The sequence below is a fragment of the Cyprinodon tularosa genome, unplaced genomic scaffold (genome assembly GCF_016077235.1).
Source record: "Cyprinodon tularosa strain WSP-4 unplaced genomic scaffold, ASM1607723v1 ctg118, whole genome shotgun sequence".
Classification (NCBI taxonomy): Eukaryota; Metazoa; Chordata; class Actinopteri; order Cyprinodontiformes; family Cyprinodontidae; genus Cyprinodon; species Cyprinodon tularosa.
This window is the reverse complement of record NW_024037981.1, coordinates 378,845-402,182: the sequence shown is the minus strand read 5'-3', so window position 1 is coordinate 402,182 and position 23,338 is coordinate 378,845. Positions and strand designations below refer to the sequence as shown.

General features: G+C 47.0%; 1 protein-coding gene across 5 annotated transcripts in view; it reads right to left on the bottom strand.

Moving 5' to 3' along the window:
• Window positions 1-1,160: 1,160 nt before the first annotated feature.
• Window positions 1,161-23,338, bottom strand: part of ep300b (E1A binding protein p300 b) — a 47,086-nt gene continuing 24,908 nt past the window's right edge. For 3 of the 5 annotated variants that reach the window (XM_038309357.1, XM_038309382.1, XM_038309365.1), the window contains exons 20-30: window positions 22,766-22,876; window positions 14,194-14,250; window positions 13,990-14,067; window positions 13,781-13,848; window positions 10,347-10,497; window positions 9,945-10,205; window positions 9,697-9,862; window positions 8,226-8,393; window positions 7,984-8,145; window positions 5,515-5,796; window positions 1,161-5,425 (exon numbers count right to left, since the gene is read on the bottom strand). In XM_038309357.1, coding sequence (XP_038165285.1) covers window positions 2,282-5,425; window positions 5,515-5,796; window positions 7,984-8,145; window positions 8,226-8,393; window positions 9,697-9,862; window positions 9,945-10,205; window positions 10,347-10,497; window positions 13,781-13,848; window positions 13,990-14,067; window positions 14,194-14,250; window positions 22,766-22,876 — 4,648 coding nt within the window. In that variant the 3' untranslated portion in view covers window positions 1,161-2,281. The remainder of the gene's footprint in view (window positions 5,426-5,514; window positions 5,797-7,983; window positions 8,146-8,225; window positions 8,394-9,696; window positions 9,863-9,944; window positions 10,206-10,346; window positions 10,498-13,780; window positions 13,849-13,989; window positions 14,068-14,193; window positions 14,251-22,765; window positions 22,877-23,338) is intronic. The other 2 variants (XM_038309374.1, XM_038309390.1) reach the window with 1 other exon arrangement.

Sequence of the window (23,338 nt, the reverse complement as noted above, 5' to 3'; positions counted from 1 at the left end):
GAACAAAGAGAAGAACGATAAACAGGCTAAGGTAACGGGGTTGTCTAAGGCTACGTTCACACGTAATGCTCGATTCCGCTTTTTACCGTTAACATTTCCAAATATTTTCAACTTCTTTGTGATCTCCTGTGTGAACTGCTTTCATACAGCTTAAGCATGCGCAGTAGAGGACGCAGTGACGTCACAAGCAAGCATGCTCTGTGTTTACAGAAGTATACATGGATGGTAGTGCTGGAGCACATCTAACGATCTTACCTAACCATATAAACACAATCTTTTCATTATGGTTAAACATAAATACTGCTCTGCGGATCATCGTCCGCCATGGTTGCTGTTTTTCTTGCCGCTTCTGCATAGCAAGACGCAGAATAGTGACCTTTGTCGGGTATTAATGGTGTACACGTCGGATAAAAACCATCTGGTCGTTCATAAACAGGTCGCTTTTGAAAATATCTGATTCGTATCGGATTCAGGACCACATAGCCAAGCGGCCTGGGTTGCATAGGAAAAAATCTGATCTGTGTTGTTCAGACAGCCATGAAAAGATCTGATACAAGTCACATATGGGCAGAAAGAAATTGGGTCACTTCAGGCTGTTGTGTGAACATAGCCTAAAAGTAGGGGGGTAGTTTGCTCAAGGCACCAAATGGGCAAGGACCGCCCCTGCACTTAGACATTTAGTCCAGTTTTGGGGAAAGGTTGCATTTCTTTTCTGACAGGGTTAACCAGAGAGCAACACTTCTGGGAGGAATTAGATCAGAGTCCAGACCCTCCTGACAACATCCGTGTCTGACTGCAACAACAAATTCCTTGAAGGGTAAACAGTCCCATTAACAGCCTTTTAAACCTTATGGAAGCCATTAGAAACTGGCAGCAAACGGTGGGTAGAATCCATTCTAAAGCCTTTGAATTTAAAATAAGCTGTGATTAAGTCATACTGCGTGTTACCTAACAGAGTACTAGCGTATATGTACATTAAAGGATGCACTCAGATTTAGATGTTTAAAACATTTTAAGTTATATATTGAAGGATTTAATAAGTAGGATTTCTTTAAAATAAATGAACTTTTACTGAAAGTAAATTTCATGCAGTATATGCATTATTTGTATGGTTCATAGTAAACACAACATGCAGGACAGAACTGTATTGCTAATTTTCATTTTATTATAAAAAAAAAAAAAAACAGTATTTGAGTCCACAGTTTGTTTCATTTGTACAGTAAAAAATATTAAATTAACTCCCAACGTTCTGAGCAGAAAGATAAAGAGGATACAGTTTCTAAGGAGGGAGCTTGACCTCCCACAGAGGAGGATAAAAAGTCCAAAGGAAGCAGCAAAAGGGACGAGGAAGAAAGAGACTAACCGCTCGTGTGGCCGTCTTTCGCCTCATTTCTGTGCAACACAGTTCATTTGGATCATCCTCTGTTTACTCAACAGCAGAATCCTAAAAACAAAAAAAGCCACCCTTCCCCTTTTTTTATACACCCCCAGCCCACATGTGAAACGTTACAGGCACAAAGGTATGCATACCCCCCTCCCCAAGCCTCCGCAGCTCCATATGAAGTCTTAAAAAGGAAGGAGTGGGCACACATTCGAGGGAGAGGGCTTGCACTTTTGCGAGGGGGAACAGTCCCTTCCAGCCTGACTGACGGACTGAGCAGACCCTCGCCCGCTGCGACAAAACACTGACTTCGTTCCCATCTGGACACCCCCCGACTGAGGACGACTAAAGCAATATATAAACTAACAAATATAGACTTCTACAGGAAACCAAAGTGGTCGCAGTGAGTCCATAATCAACCCCCCTGATGAAGCTGAATAAATAAACCAAGCCCAAATGATACAAAAAAAAAAAAATGCGCATTGTTTGAATTTACACCAATAACTCACATCACTCTGAAAAATAGACTGAATGATGCAATACAAACAAAAACAACTGCAGTAAACCACTTCTTTAACCCCCAACCCCCTTTTAAAATTGTAAAAACATATCTTTAAAAAAGGCAAGTACTATTGTTTACCTGGGAAGCCCCCCCCCCCCCCCCCCCGTCCTCAGTTGGCAAAAATATATATTAACAGCAATAAGTTACAATTCATTCTAATTCATTTAACAACTGCTCCATTTATTGTTCATCTCCCATAGGAAGTTCAGTTCAATGCATCTTTATTGAAAACATTTTAAATAAGTTTTTAATAGTAAAAAAAGGCTGAAGAATAAACAATAACACTGTCCGCGGTGAGTGCAGTTTGTGCAGAAATCCACTGAGCCTTCCCTCAGCTCCTACATGTGGTCTAAGGAGTTATGGTTCATGTTCTGGCCCATTGAGTCCGGGCCGCTGCTTCCTGGCCCGTGCAGCCCAGCCATGCTGCTCAGCTGAGAGAGCATGGCGTTCTGCTCAGAACCGTACTGCTCCATAACGCTTTGCTGCTGCTGCTGGTTTGTCTGCTGCTGTTGCTGGACCACCATTCCTGGATGGTGCTGGTTTAGGTGGCCTGGGTGCGGGGAGCCCGTCTGCACCTGCGGGGAGATGTGATGTGGCGACGGCTGTGGCTGCATGCGTGGAGACGGGCTGGAGTGAGGAGGCTGGGACTGAGGTCTGGGCGAGGGCTGCGGTGAACGCACCTGGTTGGCAAGCGACGTTGGCAGGGCTTGGCCCTGCAAATGGGGGTGTGGGGACTGGGCCATCTGCTGAGCCTGCTGAGGGCTCATTGGGTTGCTGTGTTGGGCCGGTGACCCACCTGGACCGCGGTGTTGCTGCTGATGGAGCAACCTTTGCTGCAGAGCTTGATGGAACAGGGGCTGGTTAGATGGAGGAGTGGGACCTCCTTGGGTGGGCTGTGGGCCTTGAACTTGCTGCTGAGGAACCCCTCCACCGCCTCCGCCTGGCACTCCATCAGCGCTCTGAAGGGCAGCCATGTTGTTTTGCTGCTGCTGCATCTGAAGCTGGTGCTGCAGCCTCTGCTGTTGGACGGAGCCTGGGTAGCCCTGCGCCTGCTGAGCTGGGGGGCCTCCAGGAGGACCCTGCCCCACCACAGGCTGCCCCATGAATCCCTGCCCCTGAGGAGGCTGCGGCTGCTGGAACTGACCATGATTCATTCCCATCTGCTGCTGTTGTTGCAGCTGTTGCTGCAGCTGTTGCTGCTGCAGCTGTTGTTGCTGCTGTTGCTGCAACTGTTGCTGCAGCTGTTGTTGCTGCTGTTGCTGCAGCTGTTGTTGTTGCTGCTGTTGCTGCAGCTGTTGTTGCTGCTGCTGTTGCTGCAGCTGTTGTTGCTGCTGCTGTTGCTGCAGCTGTTGTTGCTGCTGCTGTTGCTGCAGCTGTTGTTGTTGCTGCTGTTGCTGCAACTGTTGTTGCTGCTGCTGTTGCTGCAGCTGTTGTTGCTGCTGCTGTTGCTGCTGCAATTGTCGCCTCATAATCAGCTCTCGAACTTGGAGGCTGTTCAGATTTCCCGCCGCCGGCCCCTGGCCTTGCATACCTCGTCCTACTCCTTGCTGCTGCTGCTGCGGTAAACCACTGAGCATTGGCCTCTGCTGCTGCTGCTGCAGCTGCTGGACCTGCTGTAGCTGAGCCATGGAAGCCATGTTGATGTTGGATCCTCCCTGCCCTCCCATGTGCATCCCCGGCTGCCCGACCCCTGAAGCATTCATGTTCACTTGTGGATTAACTCCTGCAATGACATTTCCAACCGGACCCCCTGCAGGTCCCGGTCCTGCTCCTCCTGGACCGGCATCTGGTCCACCCGGGCCCCCCTTGTATTTGGAGGCTCTCTGCTTGATGAAAGCAGCCATTAGCTGTGGATTGGACCGCAGGATGTTTAGAACCTGCTGTTTCTGGAGATCTGAGCTTGGTGAACGCAGGGTGCGAAGCAGCTCCTGTAGAGCCGTTTGGGGCATGTTTCCGCCTTGCTGCTGCTGAACTATGTTCATCATGTTGGGATGCCCCTGACCCGGTTGGTGTGAAGCCTGCTGCTGTTGTTGCTGCTGTTGTTGCTGCTGAGCCATCATGGCCTGATGGCTCATATGGTTCATCAGAGCCTGCCTTTGTTGTGGCGGTATCCCTGGTCCAGTCCACTGTTGCTGCTGAGGGTTCTGGATGGGAGCACCCATCCTCTGCTGCAGCTGCACCTGTAAGGGTAGGTTAGCCTGCTGAGGGGGCTGCTGCTGCATGTGCCCACCGCCTGGCATCATCCCCTGCAGAGCACCTTGCTGCTGATCCATGTGGGCCCTTGGAGCGGTCTGGTTTTGAGGCGGGATTCCTTGCGGTCCTACCATCCCTACGGGCCCACTGTGTCCCATGGCCATCTGCTGAGGTTGACCCGGTTGGTGGTGAGGGTTGGACGGCATCAAGCCAGTAGCTGCTTGTCTCTGCAGAGCCATCTTCCTTTGGGCGTCAGCTACCTGCTGGATCTTCAGAGCTATTTCCACAGCAGCTTGTGGGGGCCCCGATTGGGGGGGCTGCTGCTGCAGTGGATGCTGGCCTGTGGGCTGACCAGGAGGTTGCTGGCCGCTTACGTTTCCAGGCATTCCTGCCCCACCGCTCTGCTGGGGTGGTGTTGATGATCCGATAAGTGGTTTACCCTGGGATTGGTGGATCGGGGAGGAGCCAGGGGGTCTGCCAGCATAATTCGGGTGAGGGTTGGTCCCTGGGCCACCTTGCTGCTGCTGGATCTGAGGAAGCATCTGCTGCTGGTGCTGGGGAGAGTTCATAAGTCCCCCCGCCCCAGCGGCTGCGCTGCTCATCTGCTGGAACTGGCTTAGTGGATGCTGAGGGGGGATCCCTCCTTGCTGCTGTTGCGCTCCATTTCCAGGACCCCCTCCCTGCGCTGGCGCTGAAGGCATATTCTGAGTTGGGGTGTGGGGGGTTGGAGGTTGGGTACCTACTGACGTCGGTGTACTGGGCGCCGTGGCACTGTTGTTTCCTGGTGATGGAAGCCCTACCATCGCTCCTCCAGGAGGCCCCCCCGCAGGCTGACCGACCCTCTGCATGGTGGCCATCCTCCTCCTCAACATCTGAGCCTGCTGGAGCCTGTGCTGCAGCTGCTGCTGCCGGAGCTTCTGCTTGATGTTCAGACAGAACGGGACGGGACATTTGTTCTCCTGGCAGTGCTTGGCGTGGTAGCAGCACAGGGCGATGAGCTGCTTGCAGATGGGACAGCCACCATTGGTCTTCCGCTTGCAGCCCTTTGTGTGCTGAACGACCCGCTTCATCTTCTGACATGACGGGAGGGAGCAGTTGGCGTTGCGACACTGGCAGGCGTGGACCAACGACTGGATGCAACGCTGGATGCTAAGGCGGCGAGAGTCACCAGGACTCTGAGTGGCCGCCGCAGACTGGTTGTTGCTATCATCGTCCAGGCCAAGCCCCAGTTTATCCATCTTGTGCTCATGGCCTTTAGTGTTGTAGCAGGTGATGCACAAGTCATAATCCTAAAGAAAGAGGAGAAAAAGGAAACTAATGTAGACATCTCTTTATTGGATATTTTCTGCATTCCTCCCCAAAGGTTCATTATTCTTACCTCACACACAGTGCAGTGGAACCTGGTCTCCACATGATGTTTACATTCGTTGCAGGTGTAAACGAAGCGGTCCTGGCTCTGATTGTGGAGCTCCACCAACATGCACATGGAGCTCCACTTAGACCTCCTCAGAGAACTGAACTCCAAGTGCTTGTCACGGGCCAGGGTCAGGAAGGCGTCGCGGCCGTCCATCAGGTCACAGGCCATCAGAGGATCGGGGTCCGTGATGGGGGGTAGCGAGTTGGCGGTGGGGCCAGCAATTAGGCGGATGACAAAGAAAACCTAACAAAGAAAAATGGGAAATTTGTTTAAACATTTATAGAAAGTTAGTAAGCTATTGGCCCATCTTCCTCAGAGTTTTCAGAGCACCTGCAGCACCTTCCACTAATCTCTATTCACTGGATTGCTGATAGCCTGAAAAAAGTAAATCCACCTGCCGCCATCTTGGTATTCCCCCACTCTCACAGACATAAGCCTTAAAATTCCTACATGTGTACGAGGGGTGTAAATAATAGTTTTGTATCGATGCATCGATCCAACAGCCGACGATCCGATGCATCGACACGTCTGCGAGAGAGTATCGATTCATGTTTTTTTTTCCTCCGGTCTATTTTTTTTCCATTTGCTCCTGGATGTAATTCTCCCTCCCTTGCTGTGGTGGCGCTAAACCTGTTTTGCCCTCCTACCTCGCTTCCTGGTTATACTCTTACAGCAGTGTGTTGCAGTGAGCTTGACGCAAACATTTTTGATTTATGCTCAATATTGAAGCGTGGTCTGTGCTACATGCTGTGGGTCTAGATACGGCCGAGGCGCGGAGAGGAAGTGGGGGGCAAGTTTAGTCCGACAACGGAAGGGAAACGAGGGCCAAAAAGAGCGGAGATCCAGGTGGAAAAATGGTCCCAGCGTTCTCGCGCACCTCGCTCTTCTAGCGTGTTAAACTTCACGAGTTGTTTTCAGCAATTTCGGTCATAAAAACTAAACAAGCCGGCCTCCTGTCTGCGGCACTGTCTGCAGTCAGCTACAACAAGCAGCTTGCTGGCTCTTGAAAGACGTTTCAGAGGAAATTTTACAGTCAGCTGATGAACTAACCAAGAAAATCCATATATTCACTGATGTATCCTATAGTATAATATAAAGCGTAACATTAGTCTGACTATCTCAGACCAACTTGAAGACATTGACTAAATCAGCCACTGACATTGTGTCTAATGTTAGAAAATAGAGGGAAGAATAAATATAAAGTAATTCCCTGTGAAATGTCAATGTAGTATTTTTTTGATTAAATGGATGATGCTGACGTTTTTGTAGTGTTTGGTATATTTCTCATTTGAAAAAGTCATGTGCTGATATACATTACATGTTATACTGACTGAAAAGGTTATATATACATGTATATTTGAATGCGAATTCACTCAACATGTGAAAGTTGCATTATTTAAGTTATTCAATCACTGGATAGTGTATGTTTGTATTCATATGTGCATACATACTTGTATGTAAAGTATATGCAAATGATCAGATTCTTGTAACTATGAGCAAAAAACAAAATATGAATTTTATATTGCCTGTTATTATGTGATTTTTCAAGTGTAGAAACAGAGGCTCTTTCCAATTACTAAATCAGTTAATTAATTTAGCTCTATTGTAAATCTATTTCAGATTTAAAAGCTAATGCACAGACACAGCATAAAAGTATATGGCATCATTTATGCACAATTTGCAAACAGAAAAATACTACAGAATTAAGACATGTACTTGTAATTCAGACTTGATGTAAAATCTTAAAATTATGAAATATGCAATTACCATTATAATGTCAATACATGTACATCAACAATTTAGCAATTTTGGCACATCTGTATTATTATGATCTATTAACACATTAATTTTGTTTTGATGGATTTGTAAAAAAAAGTTTTACTACATGATTTATAGACTACATACTGACTATGCAATGTGTCAATTTTTTTTATATAAGTTAAAGTAATCTACTGATGCTATGAAACCGCAAGTGTGTATCAAAGTGATGAATTAATCTTTATTTTAAAAACATAAGCCCCCTGAAAATGAGAAAATCATTGTTGTTCGATGCTGTAGCACACGTAATGTTTACATTGTGACCGGTCTAACTAGGTAGTCCCAATATGGCGGCTGGTGACTTCACTCCACCCTGTACTACCAACAGGGTATCAGCAATCTAGTGAATAAATAGAGATCAGTGGCACCTTCTACCATGTTTTCTTTCTAATAATCCTCTGGGCCTCCACCGAATCCCCTGCAGAGGTTCAATTAAACACAGGTCCCTCTACACATAAGCTGACTTCTAGAAATACACAACTGAATTAAATCAAAAAGGATCCATGGTTATCAGGTCTAAATGTAAAATTGTGTAATTTGTTTTAAACTAAGAAAAAAAAAAAAAAAAAAAAAAACTATGACATTAGATAAGATCCCAAAGTCAGACTGTACCTCTTTGTGTTTCTCCATGGTGGCGTAGAGTTTCTGGGAGAGGTCATTGGAAACACTAGGCATCCCTGGTTTCTTCTTATTGGCTCGGCTCAAGCTGCTCTTGTTCTTGTTCGCCTTTTTATTGTTCTTCTTTTTGGCATTCTTGCTGTCTCCTTTAGTGGCCTGTGGATGTTGAAATGAAGACAGAAGTCAATGCACGTCCTGAGGAGAAGAGGCAAGAAGCAGATTCTGGCTCTACCTACATCTGTGCTTTCATTCGAGGTGCTGTTCTCCTCCCTCTTCCTCTCCTCTTCCTCCTGCTCCAGCTCCTTGATGCTCTCCTCCAGTACATTGGGCCAAAAGTCGCCCTCAAAGTACGGCAGCTCCTTCGCACTTGTCAGGCGGTCTTCTGTCGCCTGCTTGAAGATGTCCTAGAAGACCGAAAGAAAAAGCTGCTTCAGCAGAGCTTCAACACTGACAACCTCTTGCAGCTCAATTTTTAGATTGTGTGACAAACTTCAGTGTATTTTATGTGATGGATCAATGTAGTGCAGGTGGTGTTGGGAAGATTTAAAATTAAATATGCTTTGATCTAAAACATTACATCTGTGGTTTTACATTAGGTCTCATTGTCCTGTGCAAAGAGGAACCTACGCTCCAGCCTCAAGTCTTAAACAGCTTCTCCATTCTTTCTTCCTTAACCTTTATGTTCATCTTCCCAATTGGTTTAACCAGACAATCCGTCTTGGTGGAAGAAAGGCATCCCCACAGCATGATGCAGCCACTACCTGATCATCAAGGTTATCAATCGGGTTGAGGGATATCCAAAATATCACACCATGTTCTGATAGTAAGAAACACACTTCATACTTGGCAATCATTTTTTTAAATGTTGGCAACATTTTTCTGAAGGCACAGGGTTCTTTCTTGTTAAAAGCAAAAAAGTTAAATCATTTGAATATTTCAATGTCTTATATTTGGACAAAACAAATAAATTAAATTACTAAGGGACAAATAAAAGGATTACAAGTATGATTCAACTCAATAGATCTTTAGAATAATCATAAAAAAATAAATTAGACCAAAATGTTTTTACATTACAAACATTAAAAACTGAAAATATACCTTGCTGCACCCATGTACAATATCCAGGGATTCTATGAAACATTTTCTTTAGCGAACAACTTTTGCAGCAATGTAGGTTGCTATGAAAAAGCAGCTTTTAGTTCTTTTGCTCCAATAATCTGGAATAAGAGCCCAGAAATCTGTACAAGCACTGAAACCCTAAGATGTTTTAAAACGAGATTAAAAACGTTACTTGTTACATTTTTAGCCCAAATTTCTTGCAATTCAATCAATTTTTCATAATTAACTTCTTTTAATTTAACATTTTTACTCATTGTACTATAGAAATAAACTTGCCTTGTCTGGCAAAATGACCTTATAATATAAGCTATGCTGCCTTACTTTTTAACGCTGAAATTTGTAGCTTCTGTATGGGTCCAATAATATTTGTGTTAGAATTAGCGCCCAATGCCTTCACAACTGAATGCGGTTGCAATAGAGGGATTTCTTCCTTTGCTTCACTGTTAAGTAACCAAGTGAACAGTTGGATGATGAACACTTTCCTGTTTTAATTCATTCCACTGTACAATAGACCAACTTCTGCATAGCTGCTTATAGTGAAAAGTTTGATTTAAAAAATGATGCTACATGATGAGTAGAAGGCATCACCTTGTAATCGTGGACAATTCTTTCAGAAACGGCCTTGTCCAGCATCTTCTTGTACCACTCCTGCAGACGTTTGGGCTTTGGGATCTTCTGGTCCAGTGGGTGACAGTGGAAGATGTAATCATCCCCCTCACTGGGGGGACACGCCCAGATGTGTCCCGTCGTATACCTGCGATTAGAAAAGACTTTGTTTTTATTTACTGATATAAAAATACACTTCTTGTATTTTCAGAAACATTTGTTTTTCTTACCCCATTCTTCTGACGTATTCCAAGTAGCCCAACAGGATCTCGTGGTAGACGGCCGTCCTCAGGTGTCGAGGTCTAAAGAAGTGTACGCTGTCCAAGTAGGAAATGTACACCCGTCTTTGATTCGGCGGTGGACAGTCAGAGCCGTACTCTTGAACATGCATGCCGAAGAAACACACGTCAGCTCCGTCAATGTCCTCAAATGCGAACAGGGCTTTCATCCGGTACGGGAAAGACTCGGCCATCTCTCCACTGTCTACAAACCTGGAAGAAAACAGCCGGGGAATTTCAGGAAAAGACAACACTAAACTGAAGCAAACCTAACCAATCATGAAACACCTTATAATCCAGCCATTAGTAGTTAGCTGTCTTTATGCATGAATGAAGAAAAATAAATCAACTGACCTGGACTTCATGCCAGGCTTGACCTCAACCACTTTGTCCGAGACGTGGACCACACGGACTGTGACCTCTCCTGACTCGGGGTGGCTCTGCCGTTTGAGGTAGTCGTTCACTCGCGTCTCCAGATAGTTCCCCAGCTTTGTCTGAGGAAGTCCTGAAAAAAAATCAATCACACCAACAAATCAAAGGCCGTTTCTCAGCACACGTGTTTTTGCTGCTCTTGCTGCTTGCGATCTGAACGTAGCATGAGGCTAACTGCAGCGAGGGCTAACTTTTGTGAAGCAGCCCTCTCTCAGCAGAGCCGTGTGTGAAGTACAGCTGGCTCTGATGGTGTCTACCTTGTTTTATTTGGCAAAATGTTCATTTGATTTGTGTCTGACTGTTAATCATCATTCCCTCACTAAATTAAAAAGTAATAATTTATTATTTTATTATTTATATTACCGTATTTTCACGACTATAAGGCGCACTTAAACGTCTTTTTTTCCCCTCAAAATGTGCGGTGCGCCCTATGGTGCGGTGCGCCTTATGTGTGTTGTAACTGCGACTTTTGAGACCACCTCATTGAGGAGATGATGAAAGAGTGGCTGAATGTAAGGAGACCAGGTGTTTTTTTTTTCCACTCATCACCATCGCTGTTAATCTGTAACTCCATGCGTGCCCATCTCACAGCTGATGTGAAAAACATGGGGAAACAAATTAAGGCTGTGCTCGCTGTTCAACCGCTCAACATCGGTGTGAACCGGACCCAGCAGGTGCAGCAGAAGCAGGGAGTTTACATGCAAAGTCAATGGTTGACGCGCGTATAGGTGCAGCAAAAGGTCCTGCAGCGCGTTTTGAGCTGCAGGTGCAGCACGTCGGGAGCGTTTAAGCATCTGACGCACCGCCAACGCGCTGCTGCTGCTCGAGATGGAAAAATTGAAGTTTTGCTGCTGGACGCGCCGCATCAACCAATCAGAGAAGCTGATCTGGGAGCTGACAGCGAGACAGACACAGCGCTCTGATGACATATGATATTAACGCAAATGAAACGGGCTGGATGGATGAGAAGATGATGAAAGGCAGGTGTATGTGAGGAGACCAGGTGTTTTTTTCCACGCATCACCATCGCTGCGTGCCCATCTCACAGCCGATGTTAAAAAAAGGTGAATCAAATGAACGCTGTGCTCGCCGTTATCCCGGGGGGTCTGACAAAGGAACTTCAAACGCTCGACATCGGTGTGAAGCGGCCGTTCAAAGTAAGGCTGCGAGCGGCGTGGGAGCGATGGATGACCGACGGAGACCACAGTTTCAGGATAAGTGGAAGGCAGCGCCGGGCAATTAACGCCACAGTTTGCGGATGGATTGTTGATGCTGGGACTAACGTGTCTGCTGGCTCTGTTGTTCAAGCTTTTGCAAAAGCCGGCATTATTTCTGAGGAGCCCCGCTGCACGGAAAGTGACTGACAGCGAAGAAGGGGAAACTGGCATGTCTGATTTAGCGCAGCTGTTTTATTCAGAAACAGAGGATGATGACTTTGATGGGTTTGATTAATACTTTGTAATAAATACATGAATAAAGCACAATCATACTCAGTTTCGCTCCCGCTCTATTTTTCTACCTGAAAACTTAATTCAACAGCAGCCTCTGGGCCGGTCCTCCTCTTCACCGCGGTGGCTGGCAGGTGTTTTTTCATCTAAATAATCTAAATCTTGCAGCTATATTTGCTGTGATCAGTGGGAATAAAGTAGTTTTAATATGTTTTTAAGTGAGAAAGTCCACCTGAAAACTTAATAATTGCAGTCAGTTCATCCAAATTATTTCTGTCAGAGGCGCTCAGACCCCCACATACCAGCGATGCGCCGACAGGAGAAATCCTTCATCAGCAGCCTCACCGCGGTGGCTGGCAGGTGTTTTTCATCTAAATAATTTACTGTGCAGGCACCAGGATACCGGCAATAAAAGCGAACATATTCCGTCGGCAGGTTTCAGGATTTTAAGTTAATTTAGGAGTAATCACAGCGCTGTGTCATCTGCGATGTGTCTGTCTCATGGCCAGCTCGCAGGTTTGATTAATACTTTGTAATAAATACATGAATAAAGCACAATCATACTCAGTTTTGGGCCCGCTGTATTTTTAAAATACGCAGTAGAGGTATTTAAAGGTAGTAGAGGACATGTACCTGTATATAAAAAATGCGCCCTATAGTCCGGTGCGCCTTATGTGTGTGTTAAATACAGAAATGGGACACATAACAGAGTGCGCCTTTTAGTACGGTGCGCCTTATGGTCGTGAAAATACGGTACTATTAATAACAGTAGGTGAAATGCAGCTCCAGACTAGCTTTGAATGTGGTGATGTCACATACGCTTCTGTTCCAACCGACCCATATTTATTCAAACAACATTTCCTGGTAAAGATAAGCGGAAACCAGCATGAAGGTCTAGATCAGGCATCCCCAAAGTCAGTCCTCGAGGGCCGCTGTCCTGCAGGTTTTAGAGGTTTCCCTGCTTTAGCAGAGCTGATTATGATGATTGCAGTTGAGCAAAACCCTGTTAATCAGCTTTCAATTAAAATCAGCTGTGCAAGAAAACCTCTAAACCTCTAAAACCTGCAGGACAGCTGCCCTCGAGGACCGACTTTGGGGATGCCTGGTCTAGATTAAGGTGGATGAAATACACTTCTAACAGTCTTTCTGCATTGAGTCTGGATCCTCTTCTGGTACTGTTCATGACTCTTAGGTCTACTGGTCTCTAAACTGCACATAAGTAGGATGTGTTTACATGATTGTGTGTCCTGTGTCTTTGTGCCAAAACACCAATCAGCCCAATGACTGCTGCAGAGAACATCTGTACCAACTTCAAAATCAGCAAATAATCCCAGATCCTGGGATTTATGGTGCTTATTTTGCACCTCAAAGCACAAACATGGAAAATATTCTATTTTTTTTTTTTTTCTTTAAGAAGTACTACTTTCTCTCTCTTCCTATATTTGTGAGGACACAGACAGTGGTAAACATGCCTTTTTTTAAATCAAAGATTTGAATCCCAACCCTCAAAAAATGCTGATATTTAGTACAGATAGATGTGGATAAATATTTTGTCTGGTATCAAAAAGCCCTACGATCATATTTAAAGTTAAAAAGAAAACATTAAATAAATGCTTAGGATATTTAACCAGGGTAAAAATGTAGAACATCCTAATTTACAGAGTGAAGGAAAATCTGCCCCAGAAACTAAGTCTGGTTCCTGAGAGGCTCTTGCTGTGGAAACAATCATCTGGATGCTAAGCACTTTAGCTTTTTTGCTATGGGAGTGATGTTTTGCTACACTAATAAAACAATTCTAACGCTTTTAACATACATTTAACAAGGGGACAGGATCATATGCATATAGCACTGCATGTTGCCATTTAATTCTTTCATACCACCCAGGGCGTGTCTGGAGAGTCCACTTACTTTTGGCTGCATATTTGTTCTCTTTTCGTGTCTTGTTGGCTGTTTTCAGACAGTTGTCACAAACAAAGCTGGAAATGAACACGAAATTAAAAAGAAAAAGTTTAAATTGGCTCTTAAAATAAAAAAAATAAATAAAAAACTTTTCAATAATTTCTAAGGACAAATAAAGATGTCCTTATTTTAAAACCTTAGTGGAACCGCCTCCTTACCCTGCTGGCCATATGGTGTCATTATGCAGGACGCAGATCTGGTGCATTTTACGACCGCAGTCGATACATTCCACGAGTCTGAGCAGAGAGGAAACAAAAGTCAGGAACTAGACAGAGACGATCCTGACTGGACGGCTCGTACTGGGACAAGTCCAATAAAGTTAAACAAGAACAACAGAGTGGTGAGCCAAGAGGACTACATACAGCTCAGGGTCAAGGGTGTCGTTCTTCTTTTTCTGGAACTGGTCTTTATTGATAGACCTGTGGGAATGAAGGAATTATATGTGAAGCTCGGCTGCATAATATCAGTCATAAATAGAGCAGACTGCTCAATATCCTGAATATTACAGAAAATTTCAGTTTGGTGCATCAATAATCTAAACACATCTGAGCTTTTAGAATGACGGGTACATGTTGAAATTAGTGAACTGCAGTTAAATCATTAATTATTATGGTATTGATTTTCCCCATTGATATTTTTAAAGCACCACTTTTAAATTTTAGCCACCATGGCTACTAGAACTAGAGGGTGTCTACAAAGGCAATTTACAGCACAAAATGAAACAATCTCCCTCTGAGTTTTGAAAAATGCTAATAAAAAACTTTAGTAAAGGAGATTAAGAAGTAAAGGAGTTACTGGTTAAAAAAAAAAAAAAAAAAAAAAGGCTACATTCTTCTTTTTAGATTAAATCCTACATCAGGGTACCAAAATTATGTCTGATCTGTCTATTTGGCAACAACAACTTTTATTTTAGTGACCTCTTGTGTTTAAAGGGAGCTCAGACTGCTGTAAAGTGGCGCTCTGGGTCACATGACCTCAACCCCTTTCACATTAGATACGTTTTTGGGAAGAGCAGCCTGCACGGAGCACTGATACGCATCAAGGGCTGCATATTGACCGAAACAATCATTTAACATGTCTTAAATTCAAATATTAGGGTCCAAATTTAGACAGTGTTGCTTAAAGGTATCGTTTTATGACCAACTACTAACTTTTTTTTTTTTTTTTAACAGTGCAGTCACCTAAAAAGTTTCCATCAAATTAAACGCAGTAGAATGTTCTCCTCTGCCGATTTAAAGTACGTGAACCAAGACTTTAAATGCTCTGACATCACTGGGAACAACTTTTAGATTAATTTAAAATGGCTTTGACTGTACGATTGAATAGTGTCGACAAACACTGTCATAAATACTTGGCTCGCCTGGTTTTATTTATTAGATTAATGAATAATAAGCATTTTATTATAATGATTCTCTCAATGTATTCCAGATTTCAATCATTATGTTCTACCACTTTCTCTGTCAACTGGTCAACACTGCAGCTAAAGCTGGAGATGCTCGGTGAAATCAACAATATTCAGATTGCGCGCCGTACTGGGATTGGATGTTAGAAAATTTGAGGTTTGATCTTAGTTTGATATCATAAATAAAGGATAAATCGCGACAAAAGGTCTAAAGCTACTAAAAAGGAAAGACTAAACAGAGTAGGAAATGTGGGTATGTTAACTTTTAGACTCTATTGACTCCAAGATACCAGATAAGAAAAAATATCCAAAAAAGGCAAACCGTGCCTTTTGTGGTTGTCCACAAAATATGATCCTCAAAATATAACTGTGAGTATAAATATTACAGAATCTCAACATTTCCATAAGCTTAGAAAAATAGTAAAACATCTTATTTAATTTTAAACAGAAAAACACATAACGAAAGTTACGTATGTAACTACGGTTCTATGAATCCCGGATGACCGCCAGAGGGCGGTGCTGAAAGCACTGAATGTTCCCTTCGGGCATGCGCAGTTCGAGTAATTATACCAACAGAGTCACACCTGTGACACCGGATGACCACTCAGAAGCTATATAGCCTGGTGTCATCCTTTGCTCTGCTCCTACAGAATCTTCTCGCAAAAGCAAGGATTCTGAGTGACAGAGAAGCTCTGGCGGTCATCCGGGATTCATAGAACCGTAGTTACATACGTAACTTTCGTTCTATTTCATCCCTACTGACCGCCAGAGGGCGGTGCTGAAAGCACTGAATGACTAATGCCAACGATGTCACAAGGAATCCTGAGCACATACCTCACAGAGGAGGCCCAGCAGAACCTTGTAAAAGGACCTGACCCAGGGGATGAGGGGCAGCCACATTGACACTGTAGAACCTGGTGAAGGTGGTTGGGGAAGCCCATGAAGCAGCAGCACATATAGCTTCCAGCGGAACCCCTCTCAAAGCAGCCCAGGAAGCGGTGACGCTCCTGGTGGAATGTGCTCTCACACCGACTGGCAGGGAGCAGTGACCTGCAGCGTAGGCGTGGCAGATGACACTCACAATCCAATGGGACAGACGCTGTTTAGAAAGAGGACAGCCTAACCTTGGACCCCCATAGCATAGGAAAAGCTGGTCCGAGCGTCTCAGATTGGCGGTGGCTGCAATGTATGCCTCCAACGCTCTTACCGGGCACAACAACTCCGACTCATTCTCAGTTGTACCAGATTGAGGCTGAAACCGAGCGAGCCGCAATGGCTGGTTACGGTGAAAAGGAGACAACACCTTAGGCACAAACGCAGTATTAGGCCACAGGGTAACACCAGAGCCATCTGGATTCCACCTGATACACCTAGGGCTGACAGAAAGAGCATGTAGCTCGCTGACCCTCTTAGCTGAGACGATAGCCATCAGGAAAGCAGCCTTGCAGGAAAGCCACTTGAGTTCTGCTTGTGCCAAAGGCTCGAATGGAGGGTGGCACAGAGCTGTGAGAACCAATGGCAGATCCAAATCTGGGGCTCGTGGGGCTGGCCGCTGGCACAACCTACGAGCACCACGCAGAAAAAGTGAAACCAGTTCATGGCGCCCCACTGTACGGTTGTCAACAGTTCGGTGAAGACATGAAATTGCTGCAACATACACTTTAAGGGTCGAAGGAGAGCGGCCCTTATCAAGGAGAGACTGGAGGAACTCCAAAATAGTGGGCACCGAGCAGGAAAGCGGGTTCTCATTGTGGGCAGAGCACCACTGAGAAAAGAGGCGCCATCTGTTAGCATACTGCAGCCGAGTGGAGGAAGCCCTAGCACTCAATACGGTGTGTCTCACGGTGTCTGAACACCCAGTCAGCCTCCCAGGGGCCATGCCCACAGCTGGAGACGTTGAGGGTTGGGGTGCCATATCTGTCCCCCCAACTGAGACAGCAGATCCCTCCTTGCTGGAAGACGCCATGGAGTACCGTGACACAGACTCCAAAGCAGCGGGAACCACGGCTGCGCTGGCCAGAACGGAGCTACCAGCAACACTCTGTGGCCCTGCTCGAGAACCCTCCGTAGAGTCGGCCAAACCAGTGAGAGGGGTGGAAAGGCATACAGGAGAACCTGCGGCCATGGATGAGCCAGTGCATCCTGGCCCAGTGCGCCCGCCATCCCGGTTAGGGAATACCATAGGGGGCAATGGGTCGACTCCTCTGTGGCGAACAGATCTACCTCTGCCTGCCCAAAGAGGTTCCAGATTATGCGCACTACGTCGGGGTGAAGAGACCACTCTCCCGGAGCAGGTGCCTGGCGGGATAGAGAGTCCGCAACCTGGTTCCGCCGTCCTGGCAGATACGCTGCGCGCAGGGTACACAGACGGGGATACGCCCATTCCAGGAGATCCCTCGACACCTTCAAGAGACGTGCTGACCTGGTGCCACCTTGGTGGTTTATATGATAAACAACAGAGGTGTTGTTTGTCCGAATCAGCACGTTCCTATTCTCTCTAGGTGGGGCAGAAGGCACCTGAGGGCCATGTGCACAGCCCGCAGCTCCAGCACATTTATGTGTTCGGTGCGCTCCCTTGGGTCCCAGAGACCCCGAACAGCTCTGTGTTGCCACACGGCACCCCAGCCCATGAGGCTGGCATCCGTGGTGACCACCTCCCTTCGACACACTACTAGCCCCATTGGAACACCACTGGACAAAAGGGTCCCGTCTCGCCAAGGAGCTAGGGCATGGAGGCAGCTCCTGGTCACCATTAGCCTGCGATGCCTGTGCAGCCTGGCGTCTAGGCGAAAGCTGTTGAGCCATCGCTGCAAAGGACGCAGAAGGAGCAGCCCTAAGGGCACGACACGAGTGACTGATGTCAGTTTGCCCAGCATTCGCAGGAAGGTGATGTAGGGAAACTCCCTGCCCAGTCTGAATCGACAGGCAAGCTGGAGTATGTCGTCCACCCTGTGAACAGATGGACGGGCCATCATGGTAGCAGAGTCCAGATGCATCCCAAGAAAGGTGGTTGTCTGAGATGGAACCAGACAACTCTTTGCCAAGTTGACTTTGAGGCCTAACATTGACACATGAAGTAGAAGCTGGGACGTATCCCGAGAGGAAGCTACCTGAGAGGGAGCACAAAGAAGCCAATCGTCCAGGTATGGCAGAATCCTGACTCCGGAGGCCTGTAGAGGAGAGAGGGCTGCTTTCACGCATCGAGTAAACACCCTCGGGGAAAGGGAGAGCCCGAATGGGAGCACCCGGAATTGCCAATGGCGCCCCCGATAGGCGAACCTGAGAAAACGGCGATGTTCTGCCGCAATAGGCACGTGAAAGTAGGCGTCTGTCAGATCTACTGATGTAAACCAATCTCCCGCCACAATGGTCTGAAGGACCTCTGTTATGGTGAGCATGTGGAAGGGAAGGACCTTCAGGTACCGATTCAGTCCCCTTAGATCTAAAATGGGGCGAAAACCGCCGGTCTTCTTGGCCACAAGGAAGTATGTGGAGTAGTAGCCTCTGGGTTGCTGCAGAGGATCTACAGACTCGATTGCCCCCTTGCCCAGGAGGGCGGAAAGCTCCTGGTCTAGTGCCTGAGATTTCACCGGGTCTGTGATGACAGTCATCTTGACCCGGTGTGAGAGGGGGGGCCGCCGTCGGAACTGGAGCCTGTAGCCATTGGTTAAGGTGGCAACCACCCATGGATCTACGGCATGAGCAGCCCAGAAATTCAGCTGCTGATGGGAAAAATGTCCGACGGCTGGCCCGGTGGCATCATCTTCTATCCCCACGGCCCCTGGGGGCTCTGGGGGGAGGGCGTCCAGGATTTGAGGCCCGGGTCTGTCTAACAGGGCGGCAGACTGGCTCACGAAAGTCCCTTCTCTGTCTCTGCCGCACATCATGGGGATAGGAACCAACAGGTCTGCCACCGGTCTGAGGTCGTGGCTGAACGCTGGGGGTAGTGGCAGGGCGGCCCGAACGCTGGGGAAAGGCAGGTATGCTCCTGCGAAGGCCGGAAAGCTGCTGGCTAGTCTGACGTGCCTGAGCAGTCCATTCCAGCGCCTCCAAGGCAGCTGATCCAAACAGCTCCCCTGGTACAACCGGGACACCCCTGAGGGTCCTACGGCATGCTTCAGTCAGAGGAGACTGTGCCAACCAGACCTGTCTACGAGCTTGGACAAGGAAAGACATGACCCGTCCAAGCTCTCTGGTCATCAGCGTGAAGGCCTGCAGCGCTGCGTCACTATAACCAATCGCCGCACTTGCACCAGCAGTGTCCTGAACAGATGCAGACAGGGCAAACATGAGGTGCGCCAGGGAATTGCCAAGGCGGCCAGCACGCGCTCCTGCATTGTACGCCTTACAGAGGAGGTCATCTGTAACCAGACATTGAGTCCGCGGGCACCGGACATCAGGACGCAGGGCTTCATCTGGTGACACAATCAGTGAAGCAACAGCTGGTTCAATTGCTGGCATACGGTCCAGGCCGGCCTTCACTGACTCATGCATGGCAGCTAATACACGACCATCCGAGGAGAGACGCGACAGCGCTCTCGGTTCCCGCCAACAGGCGTGTAACTCCTTCAGGTACTCCTCTGATGGAGGTACAGAAAAAGGAGTAGGAGCCCTTCCACGTCTGAAAAAAGCACTGCCAGAGCTGGATGCCTCTCCTTGTGGGAGTTCCAGCTGCAGCTGCTTCAGGGCCATAGACATGACCTCCCGCATGGAACCGTCACCGGCCTCTCCAATCGCACTCCGAGATGAAAATGAACCAGCCTCAGAGGCTTGAGAGGACCCTGCCTCCTCCTCATCTCTAAAATGAGAAGCGGAGGCAGCCAGAGAGATAACGTCATCCTCTACAACCAGCTCGGGCATTGGTGGGGAAGAGAGCCCAACCACTGGGAGCGAGGGATCAGATTGCCGTGTCTGCAACAAGGACTTCATCTCTGCCAGCTCTGCTGACAACTGCTCCACCCTTGTGGACAGGCCCTGGTCAGGTTTGGCCCGCTTCCTCCGGGGGAGGGGCACAGATGCTGTGGTCCCACCACGGCGCTTAGAACGCTTGGGGGGAACCACCTGCCCAGAGGGCGGAAGGTCCGAGCCCTCCTGGGGGCACAACTGGGCCAACCGGGCCACCCTCACTGCATGGGGCATAAAGCTGCAGTTCATACAGGGGTTCTCAGACAGCGCCTCCAAAAGGTGCTCATGTCCAAGGCAGGTAGGGCACAGGTCGTGGCCATCCTCTGCCTGCAGGGCAGCCCCACAATCTATGCAGCTGTGAGAGCCATCCATGTCGAAGGCCGACAAGGCTTAAAGAACAGAAAGTTATCGAAAATCGGGAGAGGGGGCGCAAACGCAGCCGTCACCAATTACAGCAGAGAAACGAAAGAGGCTGCGAGCACAAGGCAGCCGATACTGGGAGAGGGGGCGAGAACCGCTACCGTCACCAGGTATAAAACCAATAAACCAAAAAAGCTAACAACGTTAGCTGTATGGAAACTTAAGTTGGAAGTAGGAGCGAACAACGCTGCCGTCACCAATTATAGCGGATAAAACAAGAGAGGCTGCGGACACAAGGCGGCCGATACCGGGAGAGGGGGCGAGAACCGCTACCGTCACCAGGTATAAAAGCAATAAACAAAAAAAGCTAACAACGTTAGCTGTATGGCAACTTAAGTAGGGAGTAGGAGCGATAAACGCTGCCGTCACCAATTAAGAGAGCAGACCAACGAAAAGGCTGCAAAAAAAGGTTGATATTGGGAGAGGGGGCGAAAACGCTGCCGTCACCATTTATAATTAAGCAGACCGATGAAGAAGGCTGCAAACAAACCAAAAAAGGCTAACAACGTTAGCCGTCTCCAACTTCGGCAACGAAGTAGACCACACTTGGTTGGGAGAGGGGGCGAAAACCGCGGCCGTCAGTAATTATAGCAGCGCAGACCGGTGAAAAAAAGGATGCAAAAGTAGGGAACATACTGGGAGAGGGGGCGAAAACCGCTGCCGTCACCAGGTATAACACCAACAAACTAAAGAAGCTAACTACGTTAGCCGTATATAACTTCGGCAGTGAAGTTATTCACACTGGGAGTAGGGGCGAAAACGCTGCCGTCACCAGTTCGGAACAAAACAGCACGAAGCTGTAGGTAAAAAGCTAAAGTCGTGAGCCGGGAGAGGTGGCGCGGACGCTACCATCACCAGCAAACAACTCACTTACCTTCCGTAATCTTCAGAATCGACCCGTTGCAGCCCTGGGAGGGCGGAGAATAACCGCAACTCCGGTCAAGAGACAGGGGCTTCAGACAACGGGGAAGTTAGCGAACCGCTTGCGAGAAGAAAAAAGGAGCAGAGCAAAGGATGACACCAGGCTATATAGCTTCTGAGTGGTCATCCGGTGTCACAGGTGTGACTCTGTTGGTATAATTACTCGAACTGCGCATGCCCGAAGGGAACATTCAGTGCTTTCAGCACCGCCCTCTGGCGGTCAGTAGGGATGAAATAGAACCCCTAAAGCATCGATAATACCTTTATGTTTAAATGTTTTAATATTTTTACTGTTCATTCACTGATACAGAACTAGACTCAGCATTAACCAAATTTAGCCAAAGTTTATTGTAAAGAGCTCCTGTTTGCAGGCAGCTATCGGCTGGTTACTCAGTAAGGATATCTGTACCGGTGCTAGCCTGCATTCTACAGCTGAACAGCGGACCATCTGTAGCTAACTAACCATTTTAAAAACACTTGTGTCTTTTTTAATAGAGCTGATGCTACTTATCCTCCACACAATGACCAACTGTTTTTTCGCAAACCAAAGTTTTTCCCAAACAGCCAAATCAGTCTTTAACATAAATGGAAAAAAATAAAATAGGAACCTCCTTTAAACCAGCTTATCAGAAGAGTGCAGCAGCTTTTTTGGAGAGAGGAGACATTAGGCTATGCTAACATCTCTCTAAACAGTCTTGGCATCCATCTTCCTAAACATTTTGCATACCTTGATATTAGACAGTTGGTCTACCACTGACTTTACATTGACAAACATGCATCCCCTCTTTCATACTAGCAAACAACATCTTATTTGATAAAAGAGAATATGAGGATTTTGACAAGACATTTTTGTGGCACTAGTCACTGTGAATAGTGAAGTCACATATCCAAATTTAAAGTTTTATTTTTACAGTAATATTTGTGTTTTTAAGGCTGTAATCCAGGCCACACCCCTTCATATGATGCCAAATTGTGACGTTCTTGTCTCTGACCTTAATACATTAACAGCTGCTGATAATAAGCAGAAAGGCTACTGAATGGTTAACTATCCCAACTGGACAAGCCTTTTCCTCACATCTAGTGAAAGACTGGTGTGTTTATTTACTATAAAAACTGATCTATTAAAATAAGAAGATGGACTGGGATGCTTTAAGTAGGGATTCAGTTGTGCATTCGCCTCTACCTGGTAAGACGTTTTTGTCTATTTTAGCTTATATAAGCACAAACTCAGCTTTAGTTGGATCAGCTGCTGAATGATGTTGTGTTAGGAGTGTGTCGGTACTCACGTCTGAGGCTGGGAGGGGTCGTCCCCCAGAGATACACTGTCGCCTTGGATTTCGTTGAAACACTTCTCACAGAAGTGGTACCTGTCAGCAAGAAGCCCATATTTTGGTGAACTACACCGTTCGTCATCAGCACAGCCAATCATAGAGAGGGAGCGAAGAAGCAGCCACCAATCAGGGCAGGGCGGGGCAGGGCAGGCCAGGGAAGCGCGCACACACAGGTGGAGGCAGGGAGGCCAGGGTGGGCCGTCGCCAGGAGGTAGCGGCCAATCGTGATGCGCGGTTTTTGTGTGGGCGGTTGTGTTTTGAGATTGTGCATTATTTTTGGAGTGGATGATTGGTCACACCAAAGCAGGCCAATGCAGACATCACAAGCGTTAAGAAAATAGGAAGGAGAAGGGCAAGGAGATAGATGGGGGGGGAGAAGATAAAAATAAATAATAAAAAAGAGATGTGTAATAAGTTGTTACAGATTGGACAGGGACAAAGATGGAGAGACAGAGGGGCAGGGGCGAATAAGAGGTAGAAAACAACCAACAGAGGACAGAGAGCCAAGGCAAAGCAAAGATTAGCATC